Source organism: Colius striatus, chromosome 3 (assembly GCF_028858725.1).
Source record: "Colius striatus isolate bColStr4 chromosome 3, bColStr4.1.hap1, whole genome shotgun sequence".
NCBI lineage: Eukaryota > Metazoa > Chordata > Aves > Coliiformes > Coliidae > Colius > Colius striatus.
Genome location: NC_084761.1, coordinates 49,935,640 through 49,960,673, shown reverse-complemented (window position 1 = coordinate 49,960,673; position 25,034 = coordinate 49,935,640). Strand labels below are relative to the sequence as shown.

Genomic DNA, 25,034 nt, shown 5'->3' with positions numbered 1-25,034 from the left:
ACAGTGCATTTATTATGCCAGTGGGTGTTTTACTAATTAGACTGTACTGTTTTCAATATTGGCCAGATTAGGTAGGTATTTGTAGTTGGAACTGTATTGTCTTAAGAGACTTACATTTTGTAGCATCTTTGTAATTGTCCTATGACAGCATAACTGTCTTCTGATAGCTGAATTTTGTCTCAGTCATCCGACAAAGCCTTTTTTATTTTATTTTTGCTTAAAAACTCATTAAGATAAAGATAACTTTTCTTTTGCAATGATAATAATGTCAGTTCAGAAATTAGATTTTCTATGTGTATACAAGGTTGGTGATATTTAAAGATTATCTATATAAGAACTACCAGCAAAATGTCACGTTGATTGAACAAAGGTGTTCTCTCATATGAAAAATGCTTTTTCATCTAAAGTCAGTAAATCATTTGATATGCAGTTTGTGAGGGAGTTGCACTGAATGTATAGTCTAGTTAAGCCTTTTTGGATTTTTTTAGCCTTTATGTGACTCTAGCTGAAAGATTGACATGCAAAATTCAGAATTCCTTTCTAGAGAATTGAAGAAGCTGATGAAAAGGTAACCAGTTGATGAGGAAAATAAAACCAAAATTTTCATTGAAAGCATCTAAATAATGAGTAAAATGAACATTTTAAATAAAAAATAGACACAGTCAATTATCCTTTTGCTAAGATATATATTGAAAATGAAATCCTTTCATTACCTTGAAATGTCCTCATATTTATTTATATAAGTGAGAAGCCTAGTGATTGACTTTATCTCTACTCTGTGTGAAATATGTTCACTGTAATTCAGAATCTACTCTTGCTTACCTGATAAGAAGGAATAAAAGCTCAGTGATTCTATGCGAGAAACGGGTGTCTGAGAATACTGTGTCCTAAATTGCAGTAGGTGATAATAATTTTCAAAATTGCTCATTTAGAGAAACAAATCCGACTATGCTTAGCAAGCATGATAAAGGCAGGAAACAATCTTTATATTTTATATGTGCAAGTTTTATATAGAGGGTAGCAAGATATTCTGAAATTGAAATGTTCTGAATGAGTTACTGATTTGCCCACCAGCTGTGCATAATTTTCGCTGTTCTCTCCTGTAATATTGTAGAGTATGTTTATTGATGCATTTGATAGCAAGGTACAAGTATTATATATTATTGGAGAGGACACTGTGTTCTCTATAATAAAAATGATATAAAAATAAATACAACGCTCAAAACTTCAGTGGTTTCATTTGATCTAAACATGAGGGTCTTTCTTTTCTGTAACCATTGTGGATCCAGGGAGCTTTCAGGAATAACTGCTGTTGGATTGTTATAAAAGTAGTCTAAGAATTGCAAACAAAAAGATTTTAAAATGATTATTATTTTTTAATTTGAATTAGTTTAGCAATGGGTAGAGATGTCATTAGGCATTAAACCAATTATCAGTGTTTACATGGTGTCTTGTGTGAACAGAGTAGTCCTTTTTTATAGGCAGGAAACCTGTCACCAGTTGCACATTCTTCTGGGTACCCCAGAATAATTTATCATTATTATGTATTCACATCCTAAAGAAAATATTCAATTGGCTTTAAAAATAGTAACTGGAAAACATAAAAAATATATCTATATATTGGTGGTTGTACACAAGAAGTTGTTTTATCCCAATTTCCCTCACAATTGAAAGAGCTGAAATCCCTATTTGTTAAAGCTCCTCTTTTCTTCCATCTGAAATTTGATTGTATTTCCAGGAAGCAGGAGAAAAAATATTTTAAAGCATAAATATTGAATTCAGCACAATATAATGCAAATGGTGTCACATATTCAAGCTGATCGTAGAAGGTTTCAGTGGATTCAAGGGAGTTTTCAGCTTGGTGGCCTGTGCTGTGTCAGAACCAGAAGGAATTTTGCTATTATCTCCTGCCAGGAGATCCAAGATCTGATTTCAACTTATCTCCTTCCATTTAGAAAAGTGAGATTTTGTGTAGGACATTCTTCTCTGAATATAAGAAAATGCATTTACTGGCTTGGTGGAAATAAAACTTTACAAAAATGCAGCACTTGGCGGATAGTTTTACTTTACTTTTTGCCCTAAATGGATTTATCATGCTGCTTGGCAGAAAGAAACTGTGATGGATCAGTCAAAAAGTGGCTGTAATTCAATTGTGAGTGAAATTATGTCTGTGCAAAGTTATGGATATTCTTTCATGTGAATCAGTCTAAATGTATTACGTGATTAAGGTTGTAAGAGTAAGGGATTTTGGATATGCTGATTTGGTACTAAGGCAAAAAATTAGATATGAATAAGATATTTTTCCTGATGATAGAGTTAATAGGAGAGTATTAAATTGCTAAACTTCATGGTTATAATATACTGTAAAAATAAAATAAGTTGGACCAAAATACCTTCCTTGCCTTAGTCTTCACTGCCAAGGCCAGCCTTTGGGAAGTCCGGTCCCTGGAGGATAGTCTGTGGAATGGAAGACTTTCCCTTGGTGAATGAGAATCAGGTTAGAGACCTGTGGGGCAAGCTTAACACCCTTAAGTCTATGGGACCTGACAGAATACCCCATTCTACAATTCTGTGATTCTAAAGCTATTAAACAAAGCCCTCATCCTGATTATAAGAGATTTTCTTCAAATTAATAAGTGGCATGAGGTCTTACAGAAAATTTACAATGTTGAAAGATAACTGTTTAATGAAGCACTTCTAGCAAGTAAGGTTATTATTAAAAAAGTAAATAAATAATCTGCTTGTGTTTCCACATAAGTAGATACAGCAGCAGCATGGAGTGAACCTGTTTGAAAAATTACTCTTAAAGTCAGTTGAACATGTCTGAAAATAATAATGGAATAATGTAGAATAAGAAATCTCTTGTGCTAGCTACTCATTCAAGTGTGCTAAGGAAACTCATAAATTGTCGAATTACTAACTTTTAACTGTTATCATCTGTTACTTATATCATCTTCTTAGCGAAATGATAGATGGAAAAAAGGATAAGTTTTTGTGGTTTATTTTTAAAAGGACTTTCGACTTTGTTACCAGCTAAATTAGTAGAAACTGTTCTGAAAAATAGATTTAGTTGGCTTGTGAATGAATATAATAAATAGCAAAGAGCACACCTGACTTTCTGAGATTTTAATCATACCTTGGAAGTCTACTGGAAGAGTCATCAGCATGTGAATAAGGATGATCTGTTTTGTGTAGTTAATTCGATTTCCAATAAGCTTTCAACATGGCCCTTCATCAAAGGCTTTTTAAAAATAAGAGGATGAGTGGGAAAGTCTTCTCGTAGATTAATGGCAGATTAGGTGTAGGGAACAAAAGATGTGAGTAAGTAGTCATTTATTAAAGGAAGAATTATACTTCCAGAAGGGTCCAGAATAATTAGAATTAAAATGGAATATGAAATGTTGCAGAAAGATCTCATCATACTAAGTGATTTAAAGATGAAAGGCAGTTGAGATTCAATGTCAGCAGACACAAGGGAATACATGTGGGGAAGAAGAGTCTTTTTTTCCTAAATGAGAAAAGAGAATCTTCAGACATTGTGTATCGTTCCCTGAAAACACCACCTTAGTATATACCAAAACAAAGAAAAGTAGATACAGTTGAGTAGTTATTCTTAACAGTTCTTGCAGGGCTCTTGACAAATTAGGTTGTTTCAAAACTGCTTATTCTGATGTTTGTGACACGATTTTAGGTTTACAAAAGAGTTTGTGATAGAATTTTTTCCCTTTGTACAGAAAATGTAGAAGACATGAGAGTTTTCCATAAATCTGGACCCTTAAGAATTATTTTGGATAATACTTAGAAATTAATGCAAAACAAAATTACTCCTGATTACCAGTTCGAATGAGTGATACAGTGCAAATAGAAAAGGCAGATCATAGATTTTAATCGGAGATATAGGGCAGTTAATGTAAGAAAGGGACTATTCCAAAACTTCAGACAGGGATGACAGGAGTTGCACAGTAAGCACTCAGACTTACAAAACCATGGGAGACATAAATGAGTAGGAAATACTCCTGTTGCTTCTTAAGACAGGAAGAACAACGTTGTTCAGCAGCAGTTTTGGAACAAAAGGAAAGTATGAGGAACTGTTTCTTTTTGGTTTGATTAGTTGATTTCTTTACTTTCCATGAACACATAATTTATTTAGAGGTACCACCAGAGGTGTAGTACTGTTTATATGAGTTCTGGCTCAGGAAGAGCCATAAGGAAAGTGAAAATTGAATGGTTAAATCAGGGAAAAATCTTTTCAAAAGTTTCTTACACATTTCCACTCCTGGCTACTGTTCACAATTTATGCAGGTTAAATACACCTTGGACTTCACCTAGTATGTTCATTCAGTTTTGTGTTTTGCAGTTTATTAATCAAGCTCCATACTTCCTATTAATACCACTCCCGAATTTGTTCAGTTGCTTTGGGATCACTGTGAAGACAGCATGTTTTAGCTCTGTATTCATTCATGTCTTAGCCTGGAGTAGCATAGCCTACATACTCTGTTTAGAGTGTTACCTTCATAGTAAAATATCAATTGAATTCTTGTATTCAAATAGATATAGCTGCCCTAAATTGTTCCAGTAAAATATTTCTTGACATATTTCATATAATTGAACTTAGGTAGAACATGATATAGAATTTCATAAGGTTTTATGAGGATTAATAACTCTTATTTATCATCATAAGATCAGATCCTGTGCTCCCCAAATCTCATTTGGTTTCATGATCAAGAAATGAAATATAGAGCTGTTCTTTTAGAAATATCACTTGAATGCTGCAGCTGCATTGAAAAAAGATGAACGTAATGATGTCTGTTTCTAATATGACCATAGCTTCCAAAACTGATTCAAGATTTTATTGTTTTATTTTGTTCCTACTGTAAAGAGATTCTGTTTGTGTTGTGTCAGGAGGGCCATGGGAAGTTGCTCTGAGTTGCTGTGTTGTGCTTTAATGGGAATTTCCTAAGCATGGACTTGCCCTTGCCCTTGTGCTGGGCTTGAGCAACAGCTGGCACAGCAGTGTGACATGAGAGGCAAGTTAAGTGTGACCATTACCTGCAGTCAGAGGCAAGTCTTTGGGAGCATTGTCAGGACTCTAGCCAAGACTAACTGGTCTGGCATAGCACCAAAACAACAGATGAGCTGAAAAAGCAAAATGTGCTTTGCACATGTGAAGAATTACAGACAGCCAATTCATTTCTATCTTAGTGTGATTGAAAGGAATGGATATGACAGACATAAATATGTAGAGCTAGAGTGAACACAGAAAGGAAAAATAAAACACTGAAAAGTCATACTGTATACATACAGTAACATGGTATAAATAGATCATGTGTCCATCTCTCAAACATGGACCAGTGACTTGATTTTGACATCTGAAACAAGTAATTCTGTCTCAAGTTCTCTGTTTCATGTTAAGATCATTAAGACTTCCATTGAAAAAATAATAACAGTAACCAATAAAATTAGTTATGAACTGACAAAAAACTATGTTTTTGAAAACACTGTCTGTAATAGCCAAAAGTCTACTCAGAAGAGTAATCTCAAATAAGTAGATGCTTTTCCTTATAATAAAACTGCGTGTTCAATATGATATAGGTTAACACAAGTGGAGTCTCAGTTTGGAGGCAGATAATGGTTCTTCTCTACAAATTTAAAATAAAATCCACAGAAGTACTTGGAGATTCTCAGATGCCTCGAAGTATACAGTGAACTGTAAAAAACACCAATAATCCTGTATATAATCTAAACTTCTATGCTGCTGGCATAAAAAATCTGTACATGTCAAAATAACTTGTGTTTTCTTTGAGTGTTCTAGATAGCTATCCAGAAATTTATTAAGTTTAGTATAGATATCCACTGCATAACTTAAAGGAAGCTTTCAACTGTTATGGATTTATATAACTTTCTAGACATGATATTCAGTTTTCAGTTTCTTAGCTTAATTTGTTCTAGAGAAATATTTCTTAAGACACTACATCCTAAGTAATTGCTAATATTTACATTACCTTAAGTTTTTAAACAATCTGATCAGCATCTGAAATCCAACATGTTGATGAAAGAGGTTTATAATATTTTAATTTTATGGTACTATTTTGGCACTATGTTCTGTTTTGTATCAAAGCAAAATTGTAGTGAATTTATCTTCCATAATACTTGGTTAGTTTTTTTTATAGTGCTTTGATTACAGTGAGCACAATGTGCCTATTAGTTCTGAAGAATGACAAGGTATGAAGTAAGTTTTCAAAATGGAAATTATGCTTTTTGGCACTTATGCATAACCTGCTGCAGCTCACACACACAGTATAACTTGTCATCTTGTGACCTGATCTGATGAGAACCAGATTTGCTATTACATTTAACACTTTCCCAGATGGATGGAATTAAACTAAAATAGGAAAATACCAGGACTGACACATAGCAATTACTGTAATAGCCGATGACTGAAAATAAGTAAAAGGATGATAATTTTAAGAAGTACAAAGATGATAATCTGAAGAATATTCTGACCATAAACTTGTATAATATTAACAGCAGATTTGTAGTCAATATACAGATAAATCCTGGATTTTTTTTACAGTATCAGAGAATATAAGCAAGGAAAATACGATGAACATTTTGCACACAGCTTCTTTTGTATTTTTATGAAGTACATGTAGAATTTAGACTACAAACCTTTTTTATTACCTCCATTTAATAGTTTGAAGACATTTTATTTGTACATCATGCCGTGTCTAACAATTCTCTCTAAGAAAGAGATGTTAATTGACTTTCTATCAAGTATTTCCACGTGGAGTCTTGGATATGCTTACTGCAATAGAGAGCAGAATTCTTGTTCCTTTTTTTTGATAATGAGACCATGAACAACATTTATTTATAAAAATAATGTAAATGTCATTATAATATGTAATACTCTGTGTAATATATGGTAAATATAATTTATTAAACTAAAAAAACCATTCTCTCAAAGCTACCGTGTATACAGGTAGCTTAGGAAAACATGCATAGAGCATGTGATTGAATTATCTGGACTAGCAGTTTCATTGTATTGGTGTTCTCATAGCCTTGAAAAGATATACCAGTGTAAATTCATTTTGCAGAAAGATAAGGAACCAGAGTGTCCAACAATATTGGTTTAGTAAATAAAAATGGTAAATATTACCTAGCAGACTTTTAAATCTGTGGTCATTTGATTGATTTCGGTTGGTGTGTGAGCTCAGCTATACTTACATGCCAGTCATTGTTCTCTGACACTCTATAAATATAAGGGCTGCAAAAACACTAGAATATTTTGCATAAATGATCCTACCTAGCATTATAAATATATTTATTTGTCTAAATATAGGAATACACGGGTCAAATATCTACTGGAATGTGGGAATAATGAAGAGTATTCAAAGTGTATTTAAAAAAAACTTACTTTAAGGAGTAAAATGTTTCTTCCAGCTTTGAGATTACAGTACAGACTTACAGTGCACTGACTGCGTGCTCTGATAAAAGCAGGCCATCCTCTTCAAGTCCCTTTCTCTATGATGTCTTGTTGTTTTGACAGTTCCTTAGAAGGGCATTATGGTTTTCAGGTACGTTTTTTACTGTAAATCTCAATTGGACTGAGTCTCCTAGTTCTTCTTCACCCTTAGAAACTTTTCTCAACAAATTTCTTGGTCTTTCCATAGCAACCTTGCACTATACTACAGTTTAACAGTAGATAATTAAACACTTCAGGCATCCTAAGGAGTAAAGGTGATCTGTATCTGAATTTTCATACACATTGCTATTTACCCCTGGACTAATAAATAACACAACATTCCATCAGCTTTTGCTGCTGCCCTTCACCTTTGAGTGATATGAATCTTTTTTGGTATCCTCCACACAAACCTTCACTGAAATATTTTGGCACAAGAATGTGGTTTTTTGAGCCTTCTCTCCTTTCCTAGCTTTCAATAGTTAATTTCTAGAAAAACTGTAGTCACAACTTTGGCAGCAGATAGTTGAATCTATAACACTTTTTATTTTGTTTAATACTATATTCAGAGAGATGTATGGGATATTGAAATTATCCAAGTCTTTCTACAGTCAACTACTTTTTTCTCCTTTACTCCAGGATGTAATTTTCTCAATTGATATAGCAGAAATATCCTCAAAATATAATAGAAACAGCAGAAGAATCAATCACTGTTTGTCTTTTTCATTTTGTCTTGCAATGGCAGAATAAATAATAACTCTGCAGATACCGTGCATCACAGTGAGATTATAAGATCCTAATTTTACACTGTGTTCAACAAGAGCTCTCTGCTGCTTGAAATCCAGTGTGGTGATGAGGGGATGGAATATAGACAATATTTATTACAGAATCACAGAATCTTAAGGGTTGGAAGGGACCTCAAGAGATCATCTAGTCCAACCCCCCTACCAGAGCAGGACCACCTAGAGTAGATCACACAGGAACTCATCCAGTTGGGTTTTGAATGTCCCCAGAGAATGAGACTCCTCAACCCATCTGAGCAGCCTGTTCCAGTGCCCTGTAAGGGTGAAGAAATTCTTCCTTGTATTTCTTTGGAACCTCTTATGTTCCAGCTTATACCCATTGCCCCTTGTCCTATCATTGGTCATCACTGAGAAGAGCCTGACTCTATCCTCCTGACACCCACCCTGTACATATTTTTAAACATTAATAAGGTCATACCTCAGTCTCCTCCAAGGTAAGAGCCCCAGCTCCCTCAGTCTTTCCTCATAAGGGAGATGCTCCACTCTATTCATCTTTATGGCCCTGTGCTGAGCTCTCTCCAGCAGCTCCCTGTCCTTCTTGAACTAAGGGGCCCAGAACTGGACACAATATTCTAGATGCAGATTCGTGAGGGCAGAGTAGAGGGGGAGGAAAAACTCTCTTGACCTACTGCCCACAGCCCTTCTAATACACCCCAGGATGCCATTGGCCTTCTTGATCATGGGGGCACATTGCTGGCTCATGGTCATCCTGCTGTCCACCAGGAACCCCAGGTCCCTTTTCCCTACACTACTAACAGTTCATTCCCCAACCTGTACTGGTACATGGGGTTATTCTTTCCCAGATGCAAGACTCTACACTTGCCCTTGTTGAATTTAATCAGATTTCTCTCTAGACTTTCCAGGTCTCGTTGAATGGCAGCACAGTCTTCTGGTGTGTCAGCCACTTTCCCCAGTTTAGTATCATCAGCAAACTTGCTGACCGTGCCCTCTGTTCCCTCATCAAGATCATTAATGAGTATACTGAACAGTACCAGTCCCAGCACTGACTCCTGAGGGACTCCACTAGATACACGCCTTTAACTAGACCCTGCCATTGATCACAATTCTCTGCCTTCTTCCCTTCAACCAGTTAACATTCCACCTCACAACCTGATCATCCAGCCCACACCTTCTAAGTTTTGCTGACAGGATGCTGTGGGAGACGGTGTCAAATACTCTACTGAAATCAAGATAAACCACATCCACTGCACTAACACCATCTATCCACCTGGTTACATCTTTATAAAAGTCTATCGGTTTGGTCAAACATGACTTCCCCTTGGTAAAGCCATGTTGACTGCTGCCAATGACCCTCTTGTCCTTTAAATGCCTGGAGACAGCACCTAAGATAAGTCATTCCATCACCTTTCCAGGGATGGAGGTGAGGCTGACCAGTCTGTAGTTACCCAGCTTTTCCTTCTTACCCTTTTTGAAGACTGGAGTGACATTGGTCTTTCTCCAGTCCTCAGACACCTCTCCTGTTCTCCATGACTTACTGAAGATGATGGAGAGTGGTTTAGCAATGATTCCCGCCAGCTCCCTCAGCACCTGCAGGTGCATCCCATCAGGGCCCACGGATTTATGTACATCCAGATTGCTCAACTGATCCTTAACTCAGTCCTCACCAACTAAACAAAACTCCTTTAACCTGACTTCCCCTGGAGCCTGGGGCTCCTGAGGACAGTCTCCAGCAGTATAGACAGAGGCAGAGAAGGCATTCAGTAACTCTGCCTTCTCTGTATCCTGTCACCAGGGCACCCGTCTCATTCAACAGTGGGTCTACATTGCCTCTGGCATTGGTTTTATCTGCAATGTATTTGAAGAAACCTTTCTTGTTGTCCTTGACCTCCCTTGCAAGGGACAACTCTAATGACGCTTTGGCTTTCCTAGTTGCCTTCCTACATCCTCTGACAACAGTCTTATATTCATCCCAAGTGGCTATCTCTTCCTCCATATGGACTCTCTTCTTCCACTTGAGTTTGCCCAACAGTTCACTATTAATACCTCTTTTATTAAACAGTAGCATAAACATTTTGGAATTGCTAGCATTTGCTTTTTACTACACAATTCTGGGTAACTCCTTCCTGTGCATTGATGTGGCTGTACAGCAGGAATATCCCTGCTGAGTTGATTGGGTGCGGATGAAGTCTTCAATTTAGTAGCAATGATTATAGCACCTGTATTCCTCAAGTAAGTTTACCTAACTGCTAACCTAAGTAATTTTTGGGTATTAAGCTAAGTAAGGAGTGGAAACAATAGGTATTATTTTCTCTACAGCTGGCAAATGCATGAAGGGTGTGACCCCAGCCTTCCAAGTCTCATGTATCCCAGCACAGTGAGTCCCACAGAAATCGCACGATGTGCTTTTACTGAGCTGCAATGGTCTGTATGAGAACTGGCAATGTAGGGTATTTGCTTGCAAGAAACAGATATCACACTAGTAAGTGTTAATCTGTTTCACTGATAAGTGGCAAGACAAGGGAAAAATCACCTTAGCCCTTGTTGTTTCTCTTCTTCTACAGTGTATTTTTCTTTTTTAAGTTAAAAAATGAAAATTAGGAAAAATGACAATGTGAAACTGTGCTGACATAAGGAACTCAGAATAATGTAACTAGAAGTTGAAGTATTATAGCTAATGCCACAGCACTAAAAATCTTTAAAAAAAATAAAGACTTCACTTTTATAAACTGTGAAGTTCTTGATACCTTAAACCATATTTTTAATAAGCAGATACTTTTGCTAACAAAAATGTGCTAAATGCTATATTCTGGGATGTGCTGGTATTTTATTTTTAGCTAACATTCCTGAACAGCAATCTATTAGTAGGTAGTGAGTAAAATACTGCTATGGCATATAGCAAAGAAAATTACCTGTTTCTTCCTAAAAGAGATAGTGCAAGTTCTGGGCTTTTTTTCTAAATTTGAGTCTTTTGGGAGATCTGTGTAAGCAGGTTCATTATCTGTCTGCCAGAAGTGGTGTAGCTGTAAATATTTGGGGGTTTATATGTATCTCATTTCTTCTTCCAATTCTGTTAGATTGGATAATGAGAAATATGATTACTTTTAAAGATAATTATTATAACTGACTTTTTTATGGAGGAAAATGAACTTCACACCCTTTACTTCTTTGTCTCATATTTGTACACAATACCATCAGAGCTCAAGTTTGTAACACTGGTTATACCCTTTTGAATTCCTGAGCTCTTCACCGTCTAAATCTCTGCACTCTTATACTTGTTGCCATCTGTGAGCTAGAGATCCAATTTTCTTATTTTTAAACTGTTATGCAAATATCACCATATTTCAAAAAGTTTTCTTGTACAGCTTGAGGTTTGTTTGTGAAAATAATATTCCAAACTAGTAAATCTCCCAGACTTTGTAAATATATCTTTGTACGAAAATGATATATGGATCTAATTCTGCATTTATAGTTGGTAGTGGGTTTGTGTGGCCAGATTTTGGTAGAGAGGGGCTACAAGGGTGGCTTCTTTAAAAAAGGCTGCCAGAAGCTTCCTCTGTATCTGATAGGGCCAATGCCAGTCAGCTGTAAGATGGACCTGCCTCTGACCAAGGTGAAGCCAATTAGTGATGGTGATAACACCTCTGTGATTAACATGTTTTAGAAGAGGATGAAGTTGCAGTACAGTTGCTAAGTGGCAGCAGAAGAACAGAGTGGGAATATGAGAACAACATTTTCACAGATACCAAGGTCAGTGAGAAGGAGGGGGAGGAGGTGCTCAGGCACTAGAAGAGAGACCCGCCTGTGACCTGTGGTGCAGCCCATGGTGGGGCAGGTCTTGCTGCTGAAGTCCGTGGAGGACTGCTGGGGAGCAGAAATCCACTTGCAGCCCATGGAAGACCCCACGCCAGAGCAGGTGGATGCCTGAAGGAGGCAGTGCCTCTGTAGGAAGCTCACGCTGGAGCAAGTTCCTGACAGGACCTGAGAATTCATGGGGAGAGAGGAGCCCATGCTGGACTAGGTTTTCTGTCAGGTCTTGTGACCCCACAGAGGACCCATGCTGGAGCAGTTTATTCTTGAAGGACTCTTTTCCTGTAGATGAGATCCACCTTGGAGCAGTTCATGAAGAACTGCACCCTGTGGATGAGACTTACATTGGAGAAGTTTGTGGAGAACTGTATCCTTTGGGAAGGACCCACATTGGAGAAGTTCATAGAGGACTGTCTCCTGTGGGAGGGATCCCACATTGTACCAAGGGAAATATGAGGAGGCCTCCACCTGAGAGGAAGGTGCAGCAAAGTCCATTTGTGATGAGTTGATCATAACCCATGTTTCCCATCCCCCTACTCTTCTAGGAGAAGGTAGAAAACCCAGGAAGGAGTGGGAAGGGGTGTTTTAAGGTTCAATTTTTAATTCTCATTTCCTTCCTCTGTTTTGATTGTTTGTTAATAAATTGAACCATTTCTCCCCAAGTTGAGTCTTTTTTGCCCGTGATGGTAATTACTGACTGATCTCTCTGTCCTTAGCTCACAAGCCATTTGTTACACTGCTCTCTCCTCCTGTCCAGCTGAGGAGTGGGAGTGATAGAACGGCTTTGGTGGGCACCTGGCACCCAGACAGAGTTAAACCACCACATAGCTGTATGACCAGCTCATTGGCTATTAGTTTCTTGGGGGTTTATTCTTCAACAGTTCAGTCATTTTATTTATCAGAACAAAACAAAAATATGTGATTGAAATTCTTTCACCAAATAAGGTGTTTACACTTACATGAGCTCATGAAATTGCCTGGAGGCAGCTTGCAGACTGCCTCAAGGACTTGAGTTGGCTACAGTCTTAACTATTACGTTCATTTTCATGCAAGTTAATGGTTATATGCCTAAGTGGTAACTGTGTTCTTTCCTCCACCCAGTTAATATCAGAATTGCTGCTGTTTTGACTGGTGTGAGACAAACGGTGTATGCTATTGTGCTTTCTTTTTCATCTTCTCCAAGATCAAGAGCTTCTAAATTGATATTCCTCTAATGTTGTTTTTTGTGAGCAAAATTATAACTTTTCATAGCCATTCCTTAAGTGGAAAGGAATGACCTGATAAGATCTTCAGTAAAAAGGCCTAAAAGATTCAGAAAACAATGAAATGGATTTCTGTACAGGGAGCTATTCACATTTCTATATAATGTCTTTGGATGCATTAATTTGTTTATGCAGCAACTTAGAATACGTTATTGAAAATACCACACATGACAAAGGAGAATTGAGTTTCATTACTTGAATGTAATTATCTCACACTATGTGAAACAGCCTTTTCTTGGCAAGAGCAAAGTAAAATCGTTAAGCCTATTATAACATCTCTTTTGATGTTTTTTGTAGGATGGAATAAAAGATGAATGCTCAGTGCTGAAGCTGCAGCTGAAGGAGAGGGATGAACTCATAGCACAACTTCGTGAGGAGCTGGTAAGCAGAAGCAGCAATTAGCTTCAGGTTCATTTACCTGAGACCACAAATTAAAGAAATACAATTTCACACCCACCACAGAGTAGCTAGCCTAGGGCTATGTTAGTAATTCAGATAAACACTGATAACACTATACATTTCTAGGGATTTGTCAGCCTCTGAAGTGGCTACTAGATAGATTCACTGCTAGTAGAAGCTTCTTTGAAAAGATTGTGTTGACAGTTGTCTCGCAGGGTCAGAGAAGTAGCATAGCACTGTATACACATGCCAGAAATCTTGAAGGGCCAGGTGCACATGCTGGTGAACTGTGACTACTTCTCCCATGAGCTGTTTTTTACATCTACAAGATTGTTCAGTAGAAAATGAAATACCTTTTTCCTCTTAATACATATCTTTTAATTTAAATAAAATAACATTCTTACACTTACTGAACCATTCCTTAGTATTTGTGCTACTAAGTGCTTGAGTACTACCATTTTAAGATTAGTCAGAATACTGTGCAGTGTCTGAGATGAAATACATGATACAGCAATTAAAAAGCCCAGACACATGAAAATGCATTTTATTGTCCTATTAAGGTTGTACTAATGTAATTTTAAAATTCTTTTTTGATTGAACATGGTTAAAGCATATATGTCTTCAGTATTTTTCAAGAAAAGACAGATTTTTCAGCCTCTTCTCTCATAGAGAACATAAAGACTAGAGAGAAAGCTTGTAGGGTCACCACATTGATGAAGTTCAGCACCTACATTGCTTCCATGGAAGCTACAGATGTGCAGGCAGCTAGGACTTTGTATAAGCAGCTTTTGGGAGGTAGGGTTGTTTCCCTAATTAGATCTTAATTAGCTGATCTAGCTCAGGGGCTTTTTGTGCTTTTCTGTCTCATGCCTGGTGGCTAGCTCAGAACTGAATGCTGTGAATGAATTCAGGACCATCCATTACTGCATCTTTTATATGCTAACCAAAACCACCAGTATACTTTTAAACCAGCACAAGTAGGTAAGTTTCAAGTTGCATAGGAAAAATGTAATGCCACTCAAGGATGAGAGATTCCTTTGCTGTATTAACATTGCAAAATAAATACAGGTCATCAATATTCTTTGCTTCATATTTGGCTACATTAAGAAATGATATATTATGTAATTATTATCTAAAATTAGATGACAAAATGGGACACAGGGAACATCAAGCTTCTGCACATTCCTAGAGCATTAATTTTATATCAGTCTGGTTCAGAACATATGCTATTTAACTGGTCGACAACTTTGTCAGTGTAAAATTATCCCGTATTGATACAGTGAGCTGTAGCTCATTTACTGCTAGCTTGTCAAAGTTCATCTGTATATGTGTCAGTTGCAGAAAGAAGTCTCAAGAGTAAATTAGTTCTTTGTACCTCATAAGACAGAAAAGTACATCTTCCCAGGGTCGTGAAATAAGAATTTCCATAAAATTGAAAGTAAGTATCATGGATTTAATCCATTATTAACTGACCAATTTTGGTACTCTAGGACTTCTAAAAAAGAGTACAAATGACAATCTTGAGATCATATTTAGTAATTTAAGTTATATTTTGAAAGGACTCAGTATATCTCATTTACTGTTATTGAACTAAATAAAGCTAGACTGGGAGATGAATATGACAGAAGCTGGACTAAAAGCTATGAAACCTAGCAAAGGAAAAAAAAAAAGGGGGTAGTGGGTGCCCACAGGATTGGAAAAAGGTATTGTTTTTGCTTAAGGTGTGTAAGTCAATATGCTAGCTATGTCCATCTATGCATTTTTTTTAAACTCTACTGTGTATTCCCCTGCAATACTCTTCATCTTTAAAAAGTTGGAGGGGTCATATGTTTAAGGATGTGATGTTGGAAGAGCTGCAAGGACTTCTAGAGCAGCTAGAATTAAAGTGACAGACTAGTAGCTAAAAGCAGACTTAGAATTTGTGCCAGAACCAAAACGTTTTGATAGTCTTCTGGAAACAAAGTGGCTGTAACATTTTGTTAGCATCTATGTGATCACTAAACTAAAATCTGCTTACTGAAAGACCTCAAAAGGGGAAGTACCTACGCAGCTTAGGCTTCTGTGCTCTGAAGTTAGGCAGCTATGAAGCAGCTCTTTCCAGCAACTGATCTGATCTTAAGCATCTAATATGTCTCCATATATTTACCATGAGCTCCTGTTGTTTCACTGAAGCCTGTATGAGGCTGAGGATGCAACTTGAAGTCCTCTGAAGAGCAGGAGGATTCCAGTCTACCTGGCCACCACCTCTTGCACTGCATATCCAGTGTCCTCTTCACAAGGGTGCCCTGAGCTTGCCACCATGCACTGTTAAATACTGAGGCCAACCAAAAGATATATTCAGGTTCCCCCTCTGGTTTGCCCTGGGGCTTTTTGCAGGTCCCCTGGCCTTCAGGTGAAGTGCCTACTGCACATTTGCACACCATCCTGCAGTCTAAGGAAGCCATGCCAGGTGCTGGGCAGAGGTTGCAATCCTATTTTTTTTATTTCCTTGCCTGCCTAACGGGGGCTGTATGTGGCTTGCTCTTTATTACTTGAGGTGCTTTAAAGAGCTGTGTGGAGTGAACTATTCAGGGAAGGTAAGTTTTCTTTTTAGACCTGTTAAAAATGAAGTAAAATTGAAATGATTGCAAGAAAATGCTGTTAGAAATTATTTTTTCACTTATATAAAACTGGCCAAAAACTGACGCAAAATGTGCTTTAATATTCTGCAAATCTGACAGTTATTTATGTGTTTGTAAGACTGTAAATGATATGAAACTGAATGTTTACAGATGTAGAACAATAATTTTTGACTAATGAAACTGTATGCCTTTTCACTTCAAAGAATCATAGAATCATAGAGTAGTAGGGATTGGAAGGGACCTTTAGAGATTATCTAGTCCAACCCCCCTGCAGAAGCAGATTCACCTAGATCATGTCACACAGAAATGTGTCCAGGCGGGTCTTGAAGACCTTCAAGGAAGGAAGCTCCATACTCTCCCTGGGCAGCCTGTGCCAGGGCTCCCTCACCCTCACAATAAAATAGTTTTTTCTTATGTTTGAATGGAACTTTTTGTGTTCCAGCTTCATCCCATTATCCCTTGTCCTGTCAATAGGTGCAACAGAAAAAAGGGATGCCCCAGACTCCTGACATCCAACATTTAGATACTTGTAAATATTAATGAGAACCCCCCTCAGTCTTCTCTAGGCTAAACAGCCCCAGAACTTGCAGCCTTTCCTCATAAGGAAGATGCTCCAGTCCCCTGATCATCTTGGTGACTCTACATTGGACTCTCTCCAGAAGTTCTCTGTCCCTCTTGAGCTGGGGACCCCAGAACTACACACAGGACTCCAGATGAGACCTCACCAGGGCACAGTAGAGAGTGAAGAGGATGTCCCTTGATCTGGCCACACTCTCTTTGATGCATCTCAGAATGTCATTGGCCTTCTTGTCCACAAGTACATATTGCTGGCTCATGTTTAGTTTATTATCAATCAGGGCTCCCAGGTCTCCAGAGAACTGCTCTCCACCAGGTCAGTCCCTAGTGTGTAGTAGTGCATGAGGTTGTTCCTCCCCAGGTGCAGGACTCTGCACTTGTCCTTGTTGAACTTCATGAGGTTCCTCTCTGCCCAAACTCTCAAGCTGGTCGAGATCTCGCTGAATGGCAGCACAGCCTTCTGGGGAATCAGCCAGTCCTCCCAGTTTGGTTCACTTAGCTACCATATATTAACAGACATAGCCTTCAATGGATAACTGCCATTTTTACTCTTATATCTTAGTGCAAACCATGTTCCATTGTCATTCAGGATATGGAAATGTAACAGTTGTAAATACAACCTGTATCTTAAAATTGTGGCATCATGGTTTTAATTCAGAGATAGCACTTTAACATAAAAAACAATATGAGTGGGAGTCAGTTTTGTACTTCTTGAGAGAAGTACATGAAAATCTGTACTTTCCTTCTGGTTTTCCGTAAAGGTGAATGTTTGAATGTAGATTTAAAGCTCTTGGTTAATTAGTTTTTCTGCAGAACTGTACAACTAACCTAAAGTTACCTTCCACTCTAAAATAGCTTTTATTTCTTTTCTGTAGTTTTTCTAGGGTTTTCTAATAGCCCTATTCTCTCTCCCTTTGATTTCCTTTATGTTTCAAATACTTTTAGATAAGTATTTCTAATACATTTGAGTGCTCTGTGAAGGAGAACTTGAACAGAGCTGGTGGTAGAAAATGTCAACAGAGTGCAAGCTTACTTGGTCTAAGCTGATGAAGCTTCGCTGCACCTGCAGCTAGACTTTTTCCTAATTGCTGTCTAGCTCTTGAAGGGAGAAAGTCTTTGTGGAATGAAAATAAGAGTTTAGACATTCAGCTACAAGACCAAGATACAAAGGATATCTGAGACTTTGTATCTTGGAGGCTGAGGGGGGATCTCATTAATATTTACAAATATTTACAAATGATGGATGTTAGGAGGCTGGGGCATCCCTTTTTTCTATTGTAGCTAGCAACAGTACAAGGGGTAATGGGAGAAGCTGGAGCACAAAAAGTTCAATTTAAATATGACAAAAAACTATTTCACTGTGAGGGTGAGGGAGCCCTGGCACAGGCTGCCAGAGGGGTTGTGGAGGCTCTTTCCTTGGAGGCCTTCAAGACCCACCTGGACATGTTCCTATGCGACCTGATCTAGGTGGACCTGTTTCTGCAGGAGGGTTGGACTAGATGATCTCTAAAGATCCCTTCCAACACTACCATTCTACGATTCTGTGATTCTGTGATGAAATGTAAGAAGCCCTCAGCTACCTAGAAGCAAACAACTAAGAAAAGTAATCCCGGACCAATTTTTTTGTTATTATTGTTCTCTTTTTATTGATAGTTTTTAATTGACCTTCTCAGTCACCAGAAGTATGTCTGTCCATTTTTGGAGAAAAAAAATATAAGTAGTCAGAGCAGGGGAATTCATCTATTTTCTCATTATCTCCTGAAAAATGTCTGCTTGGTATTGGAGGAAAGATTGACTTCCAAGATGTCAGACTCTTAAAACTGCTCCTTGGAAATGGTGAATCTGAGCAGGAACTTAAAATATGGGTTCAAAGCATCTCTTTGTCTCAAACCTGTGCTTGTTCGTGAAAATATCTTCTTATACAGAAAATCAAAGAAACAAAGTGAATTAATTCTGCAGACTGGTAAAAGCAGTCATTCACTTGCTCTTATTTTTTTTTCCCCTAAAATAAACAAAATAAATGACAGTCTTCATTTTCATTAGACATATAAATATGTTTGAAACCTCAGCTGTCTCCTATCCAACTCTGTAACTGCATCTTCATGTACATTTTCCAAATCAATCTTTTTTCACTGCAGCATGGTGACTTTAAGTGGAAAATATTTTCATGGTCTAGTGACAAAAATAACTGAATGCTTCTTACAGTAACATTTATTCTACTGTTGCCATTGGTACAGCAACATTCATGTGGAAAAATGAATGTTGATATTATCCTTTCAACCTTGATTTCCCTGTGCAATGTGTCCTGTGGTGTAACATCAAAAAAAAAACCGAACCAAAAAATGAAGTGGTTTGGGTGGATTCTGAGTGGAATTAGAGGCAAAGTTAGGTCAGGAAATGAATTCCTCTTCTGGCCCAGCTGTTGGAGACATTTTTCTACTGTGAAAGTGGCTCTTCCTCAAATATTAGTCATTTTACATTTATGGAATAGCTAGGTACAGTGCTATCTAAGTCAGCTTTACTGAAAGCTGTAGAAATTAATGCTTTAGGACTAGATACTCCTGAATCAACTCCACAAAACATGACTTTTGTTTGTTTGTTTGGCTGGGCCTTTTCATCTTTGCAAATTGTAAACAACTTCTGCTTTCTTGTCTAAAATTTATATTAAATGATTTTTGGGGATGGGCAGGTGGAGTCTGTTTGGTTTGATTTGGTTTTTTTTTTTTTTTTTGTTCACTATTTTGGGTTGGAGTTCTTTTGGTTGAGATTGTTGGGGATTTTTTCTGTGTTTCCTAAATACTGGTTGAGTTTGTTGGGGTTTTTTTTCTGTGTTTCCTAAATATTGGGTATTCCTGGGGAGCAGAATGGTGATAAGCTTAGGTCTTTTCTGTAGCTTCATTTCAGTAATGGTCAATTAGACAATTACTGCAGTTTTGAAGTATCCTGAAGATAAGTACTTGTTATCCAGCTTTGAAGTGAAACAGAAAGCCTGAGGTGCACTTGAATTGTCCTTATGAACTGTTTGTGAAAGACACTTGGGTTAAGTGTAAAAAGCACCTCAAAATGTAGTTATAGTAATATAGATGCCTTGAACTATACGGTCTTAAAATCACAACTTGTTTTGTTTTGACAGGTTAAGAGTGAGATTTGGAAAAACAAATTCCTGAACTGATGGTAAATACCATCTTTTTAATGGTTAGGAAAAAAAACCCACAAAATGTGAAAATTTTAAAATGTTCACCTTGAAATTTCAAACAAATGAGATAATTCCTATTTGAAAAGAGTAATAGTACCTACATTAAAAAAAGTTTAAGATCTAGATTAATCTTTACACTCACTTGCTCTGCTGGTTTATAGTCTTACTTCGTGTTGGCTATTTTATGAGGGGATATTACAGACCCATGAAGATTTACATAAGAACAGGCAGTTTTAAGTACTTTCAAATCCTCTTTCTTCCGTATATTTAGGAAACATTAGGAGCAGAAGAGAAATAGATTAGGTGTACTTAAACATTATTAAAGTGTCAGGATTCTTTTCCCTTTTTTTTTACAAGAGAATTAACTGCATATATTCCAGAAAAGGCTTATCTGAACTGTAATTACTCTCTGAATCAGTTCCACAAGAGAGACATGGAGTTTGAAAGTGGCAATATCCTATGACACACAGTGGGGATTAGACTCTGATTCCTTGTCTACGCTAGTCCCTTGGTGAAAAGCTGCCAGTTGGATAGGATCTTTAATATTTCTTGGCACTTGTGGAGGGGATTTTGCATACGAGTTTAAGACCCTGTCACAATCCTTTGTCATATCATGGTGCTTGGCATAGATGAATGATTATGTCACTAGCGTGGAGTAGTGTCTTCCTAGTCTCACTGAGATTGTACTTCTGAGTATTTCATAAAAATAACACTGCAGAAGTGAGCAAATCTAAAATACAAAATTTGTTCAAAGTTTCCCTTGAGACACAGCACTGAGACTTATGCTCCTTTAACAATAAGGCATGGCATCTGCTTGTCTTTGGCAGCAGTATCGCTTCTAGACTGCTGGTTTCTTGAGACATGCAGAGTTTTACTGACAGGTCTTTTAGTACAAAGGCAAGTGTGATCTGACCTTACTCTGAAATCTCAGAGAACTTCACTTTTTGGTTTATGTGAAAGACAAAAAGAAGATCTCAATGTCACCATTCTTTTTTTTTTTTGTTTGTTTTGTTCCATGTAACATTTTAAACCAATTTGATTTACTCTCTTTTAATTCTAAAGAAGATACAATGATAGCCAACAAGAGCTTAATTTTAGGACAAATGGAAATGAGTGTCTTGGTGTGGTAGCAAGGAAGATACCATGTGTTACAGTTATTAACTTTTGTAGATTTGTCATACTTTTCAATGATGTGTTTTTAGAGATTTGAATTTCTCCTTGTGCCAGGGGAGTTTTAGATTGGAGATTAGGAAGAACTTTTTCACTGACAGCGTTGTTAGACACTGGCACAGGCTGCCCAGGGCGGTGGTGGAGTCCCAGTACCTAGAGATATTTAAAAGACGTGTAGATGAGATGTTGAGGGACATGGTTTAGTGGTGGGCTTGACAATGTTAAGTTTATGGTTGGACTTGATGATCTCAACGGTCTTTTCCAACCAAAATTATTCTGTGATTCTATGATTCAATGGCTATGTCAAGGTCAAACTAGTCCTGTGTCCTTGGAGCAATGTGGAGCTAAGCTGCTATGTCTCACCTGAGTGTCTAACGGTAGCAGTCTTCACCTAAGATTTACAAGGTGAGATTGTGTGGTGCAAACCAGGATTTGTACCAAGAAATGTTGAGTAACTAGGACAAAGTAAAAACCTGTGTTGTTTTATAAGTGTTAGGAATAGACGATATGAAGAAGGCAGTAAAGAGCTAGTGTGAGCTAATGTGACTTTTTGATTGCTCAGAATCCTGGATTTTTTTGAACTCAGTTTGTTTTTCATATATACATATGTGTGCATGCTCACACAAATACACAGACAGAGATATGTATATATAGAAACATGTACGTATTTACTGAAAAATGTATGTGTTCACACACGCACACTGGCTCTCTTATTCAGTATGTTTCTTGATAATTACTTTCCGCTCAAGAATTGATAACATTTTTATGACAAAGATGATTGTAGAGCAACAGTTGGCTAAAAATATGAAAATGTACTGTTCCTTGACATGACTCTATATTCCTGATATTGGATACATTTGCAAAGAAATACTGAAATTTGAGCTTGCATGAAAATGGCTGCTGGCAGTATCGTCTAACATGATGACATTGCATTATCTGTGTTTATAAAAGCAAAATTAAGTAATGTTGCTTAAAAACAAATACACATATGCTGGAAAGCTTGTTTTGCTTCTTCAGATCAGCAGTTACATTTGTATGATTTAACAGCTTCAATATATAGCTAAAGGCATCTATGTGACATAGTTTTACTGTAGTCATCAGATGTAGATGAATTTCAGGTTAATAAGTGCTTTTTCCTCAGCTCCACACAGCAATGTTTAATGAACGTTTGTACTGTTGTTTCTTCTAGTAATTAATTTTCTAGTTGGGAATTTTCTTTTTTTCTTTCTTTTTTTTACTTTCAAAGATGTGGAGATATTTGTTTGTACAGTTCACTGGGAATGTAGTATAAGACTAATGTGTTGTGCTGCCCCCTACCCCCTTCCCCACCCCATTATAATTTAGTGTCTAGTTTTCTTTGCTGCGCTTGACCATGGCTCACAGAAAACACAGGTTATACACACTGGTTTAGCAAACATCAGAAATTAAGAATAATGTGTAGTTTTCAGAAAGAAAAGTAGTAAGCAATTACTTGAACAAACATTGATAGAAAGACTGGGAAACTCTTTAGACACTGAAAAGCTGAACTACAATCTCTGCCCTTTCTTAAATAAATAACCTAACATGAAATTAGCTGATTTAAATTATTTGTTAGATCTCACTAATATTGCTTCACAGAAACTGACTCCATAGATTCTCTCCAAGTTTTGATGATGTTGATTTTTTGTCATTCACTTATTACTTAATTTCAGTTTGTATATAAGGAAAAAATGTTATTTGAGGTACAAGAGATTTAAGAGGCTTCGTTTAATGTCTATTTCAAAGACTGAGTACTTTGTAGCTGAAGATACTTTTTATGTCCTGTCATCATGAATATTGGATGGTTCAAAGGGTGGTTAAATGCTTTTTCAGGTCCTCTGATTTCTTCCAGTGACAGTCTTCAGTGATTTTAAGTTGTGCTTAGAGCTGGAAGAGGTATATGAGGAATTTCACTGTAACATTCATAGAAGGTGCTACTGTATACCCAGTTTATCTATGTGAAACCTTACCTCTGAAATTAGGAATGTATTTCTGTTATCTCTTCCAATTTTTGGATGGCAAAAATGACTTTTTCCATAGTTGTTTCAGACTGAGTTAGTCTAGAGGCCAGGAAGTGGAAGTGTTGGAGATACCAAAGTGAAAAATTTTTCCATACTTAGAAGTGAATTTTATAGAATAAATTATTATTGATCTTCTGGATCTGAATAGCTAATCATCATCTTAGGTGTCTTATTATTTTCATTAGAATAAGTGAGGAGTATGCTGATGCTGGATAGGTACTGGAAGTGGTGCTGTTTCAGAGAATTCAGTGGAGGAGGTGGGTGTTGGGGATTTTTTTTAGCACAGTAGAAATCTAACAGCGAGAGGTAGGTTTTAGTCTCAGTGCCAAGCCTCTTTCTTCCATCCAGCTCTCTAGTGTTCCCCTTTGGGTCATTTTTGTGCTTTTTTATTTCCTACATTTTTCTTTGTCTTTTAAAATATTGTTCACTCTTCTGTAGAAACCATGCATTGCATGTCATGTGCATGTTTTATGAATTGTTTGAGAAGTTTGACTTGATGCCTGATTCAGGGTTTTGAGTAGAAGCTGCTACCATTTTCAAGCTCAGTTGTTCTGGTTGATGTTGAGCTGTAATACTTTTAACTCACAGAATCTCGAGACCTGGAAGGAACCTTGAAAGATCATCTAGTCCACACTCCCTGCCAAAACAGGACCACCTAGAGTAGGTCACACAGGAACTTGTCCAGGTGGATTTGGAATGTCTTCAGAGAAGGATATTCAACAACCCATCTGGACAGCCTGTTCCAATGTTCCATCACCCTCACAGTTAAGAAATTCTTCCTTGTATTTCTTGACTCTCTTAGTGGGTTTTCACCAGTATCTTAATATAACAAGAGGGGGATGGATCCTGTGGCAAAGATTTCAGAAAGTACCTGTTTATTACTCTGTATTTAAACTGGGGATTTGGTGAAATAGGCAGTGATGTACAAAGACTTCATTGATGTTCAAGGAGGAGGCAGACAGAAGCACTGTGATGCATTCATTGTGAATGGTAGTAAAAAGTGACATGTGGGATAGCATTGATAAACAGCACATTACAAGACTATATACAGAAGCCTGACTAGTGTTCTAGCAGAAAGCTAGCTTGCAAATTTCTACTTTCTCTGGTAAATTTCTTTACAAAAATATTACCAAAGTTATCTCCTTTCATATTTTTTGATGCTTTGATAGTTTAACTGCTTGAGCTTTTTATACTCCTTTGTATCTTAATTTAGAAGAAGATAAAAAGGTAATGTGTGGTCATTGTCAGGAAATCAAATAAAACCCAGTGATCTTATTGTCTTTTAACCATATATTACATTTGAATTACAAGAAGAAAATAAGCTACTGGTTAATAGTAAACTAATCTCACATGTTATGCATTTATTTGGTTTCTCTAGCATATTCAATTATGGATTTTTTTTATCAGATTGTTCTATATAGCTAGTGAAATAAAACCAATTAATTGATTCTTACTATTCTTTGTCGAGTTCAAAATATAGAGTTAAAATATATATGTTTGGATTTGGTTGTTTTGTTTTTCTTTTTTTTAAGAAATATTGTTTAGTAATTATTGAGTATGTTTGAAAGTTGCTTAACATATTTTGGAGTTATCTAATAATAATGCAAGACATTTATCTTATGTTTTCCAATTTCACTTACAGATTATATTATTTTTCTCAAAGGTAGCTCTTCTGGTTTACAGGAAGTGTAATAGAGTTTGTAGGCTGTAGTATCTACCTGAATTCACTCATTGTCATAGA

At 36.9% G+C, this 25,034-nt stretch overlaps 1 protein-coding gene across 2 annotated transcripts in view; it reads left to right on the top strand.

Annotated features, from left to right (window-relative positions):
- CCSER1 (coiled-coil serine rich protein 1) overlaps positions 1-25,034 on the top strand; it is a 690,264-nt gene that overhangs the window by 363,371 nt on the left and 301,859 nt on the right. For both annotated transcript variants that reach the window (XM_061993283.1, XM_061993284.1), the window contains exon 8: positions 13,590-13,673. In XM_061993283.1, coding sequence (XP_061849267.1) covers positions 13,590-13,673 — 84 coding nt within the window. The remainder of the gene's footprint in view (positions 1-13,589; positions 13,674-25,034) is intronic.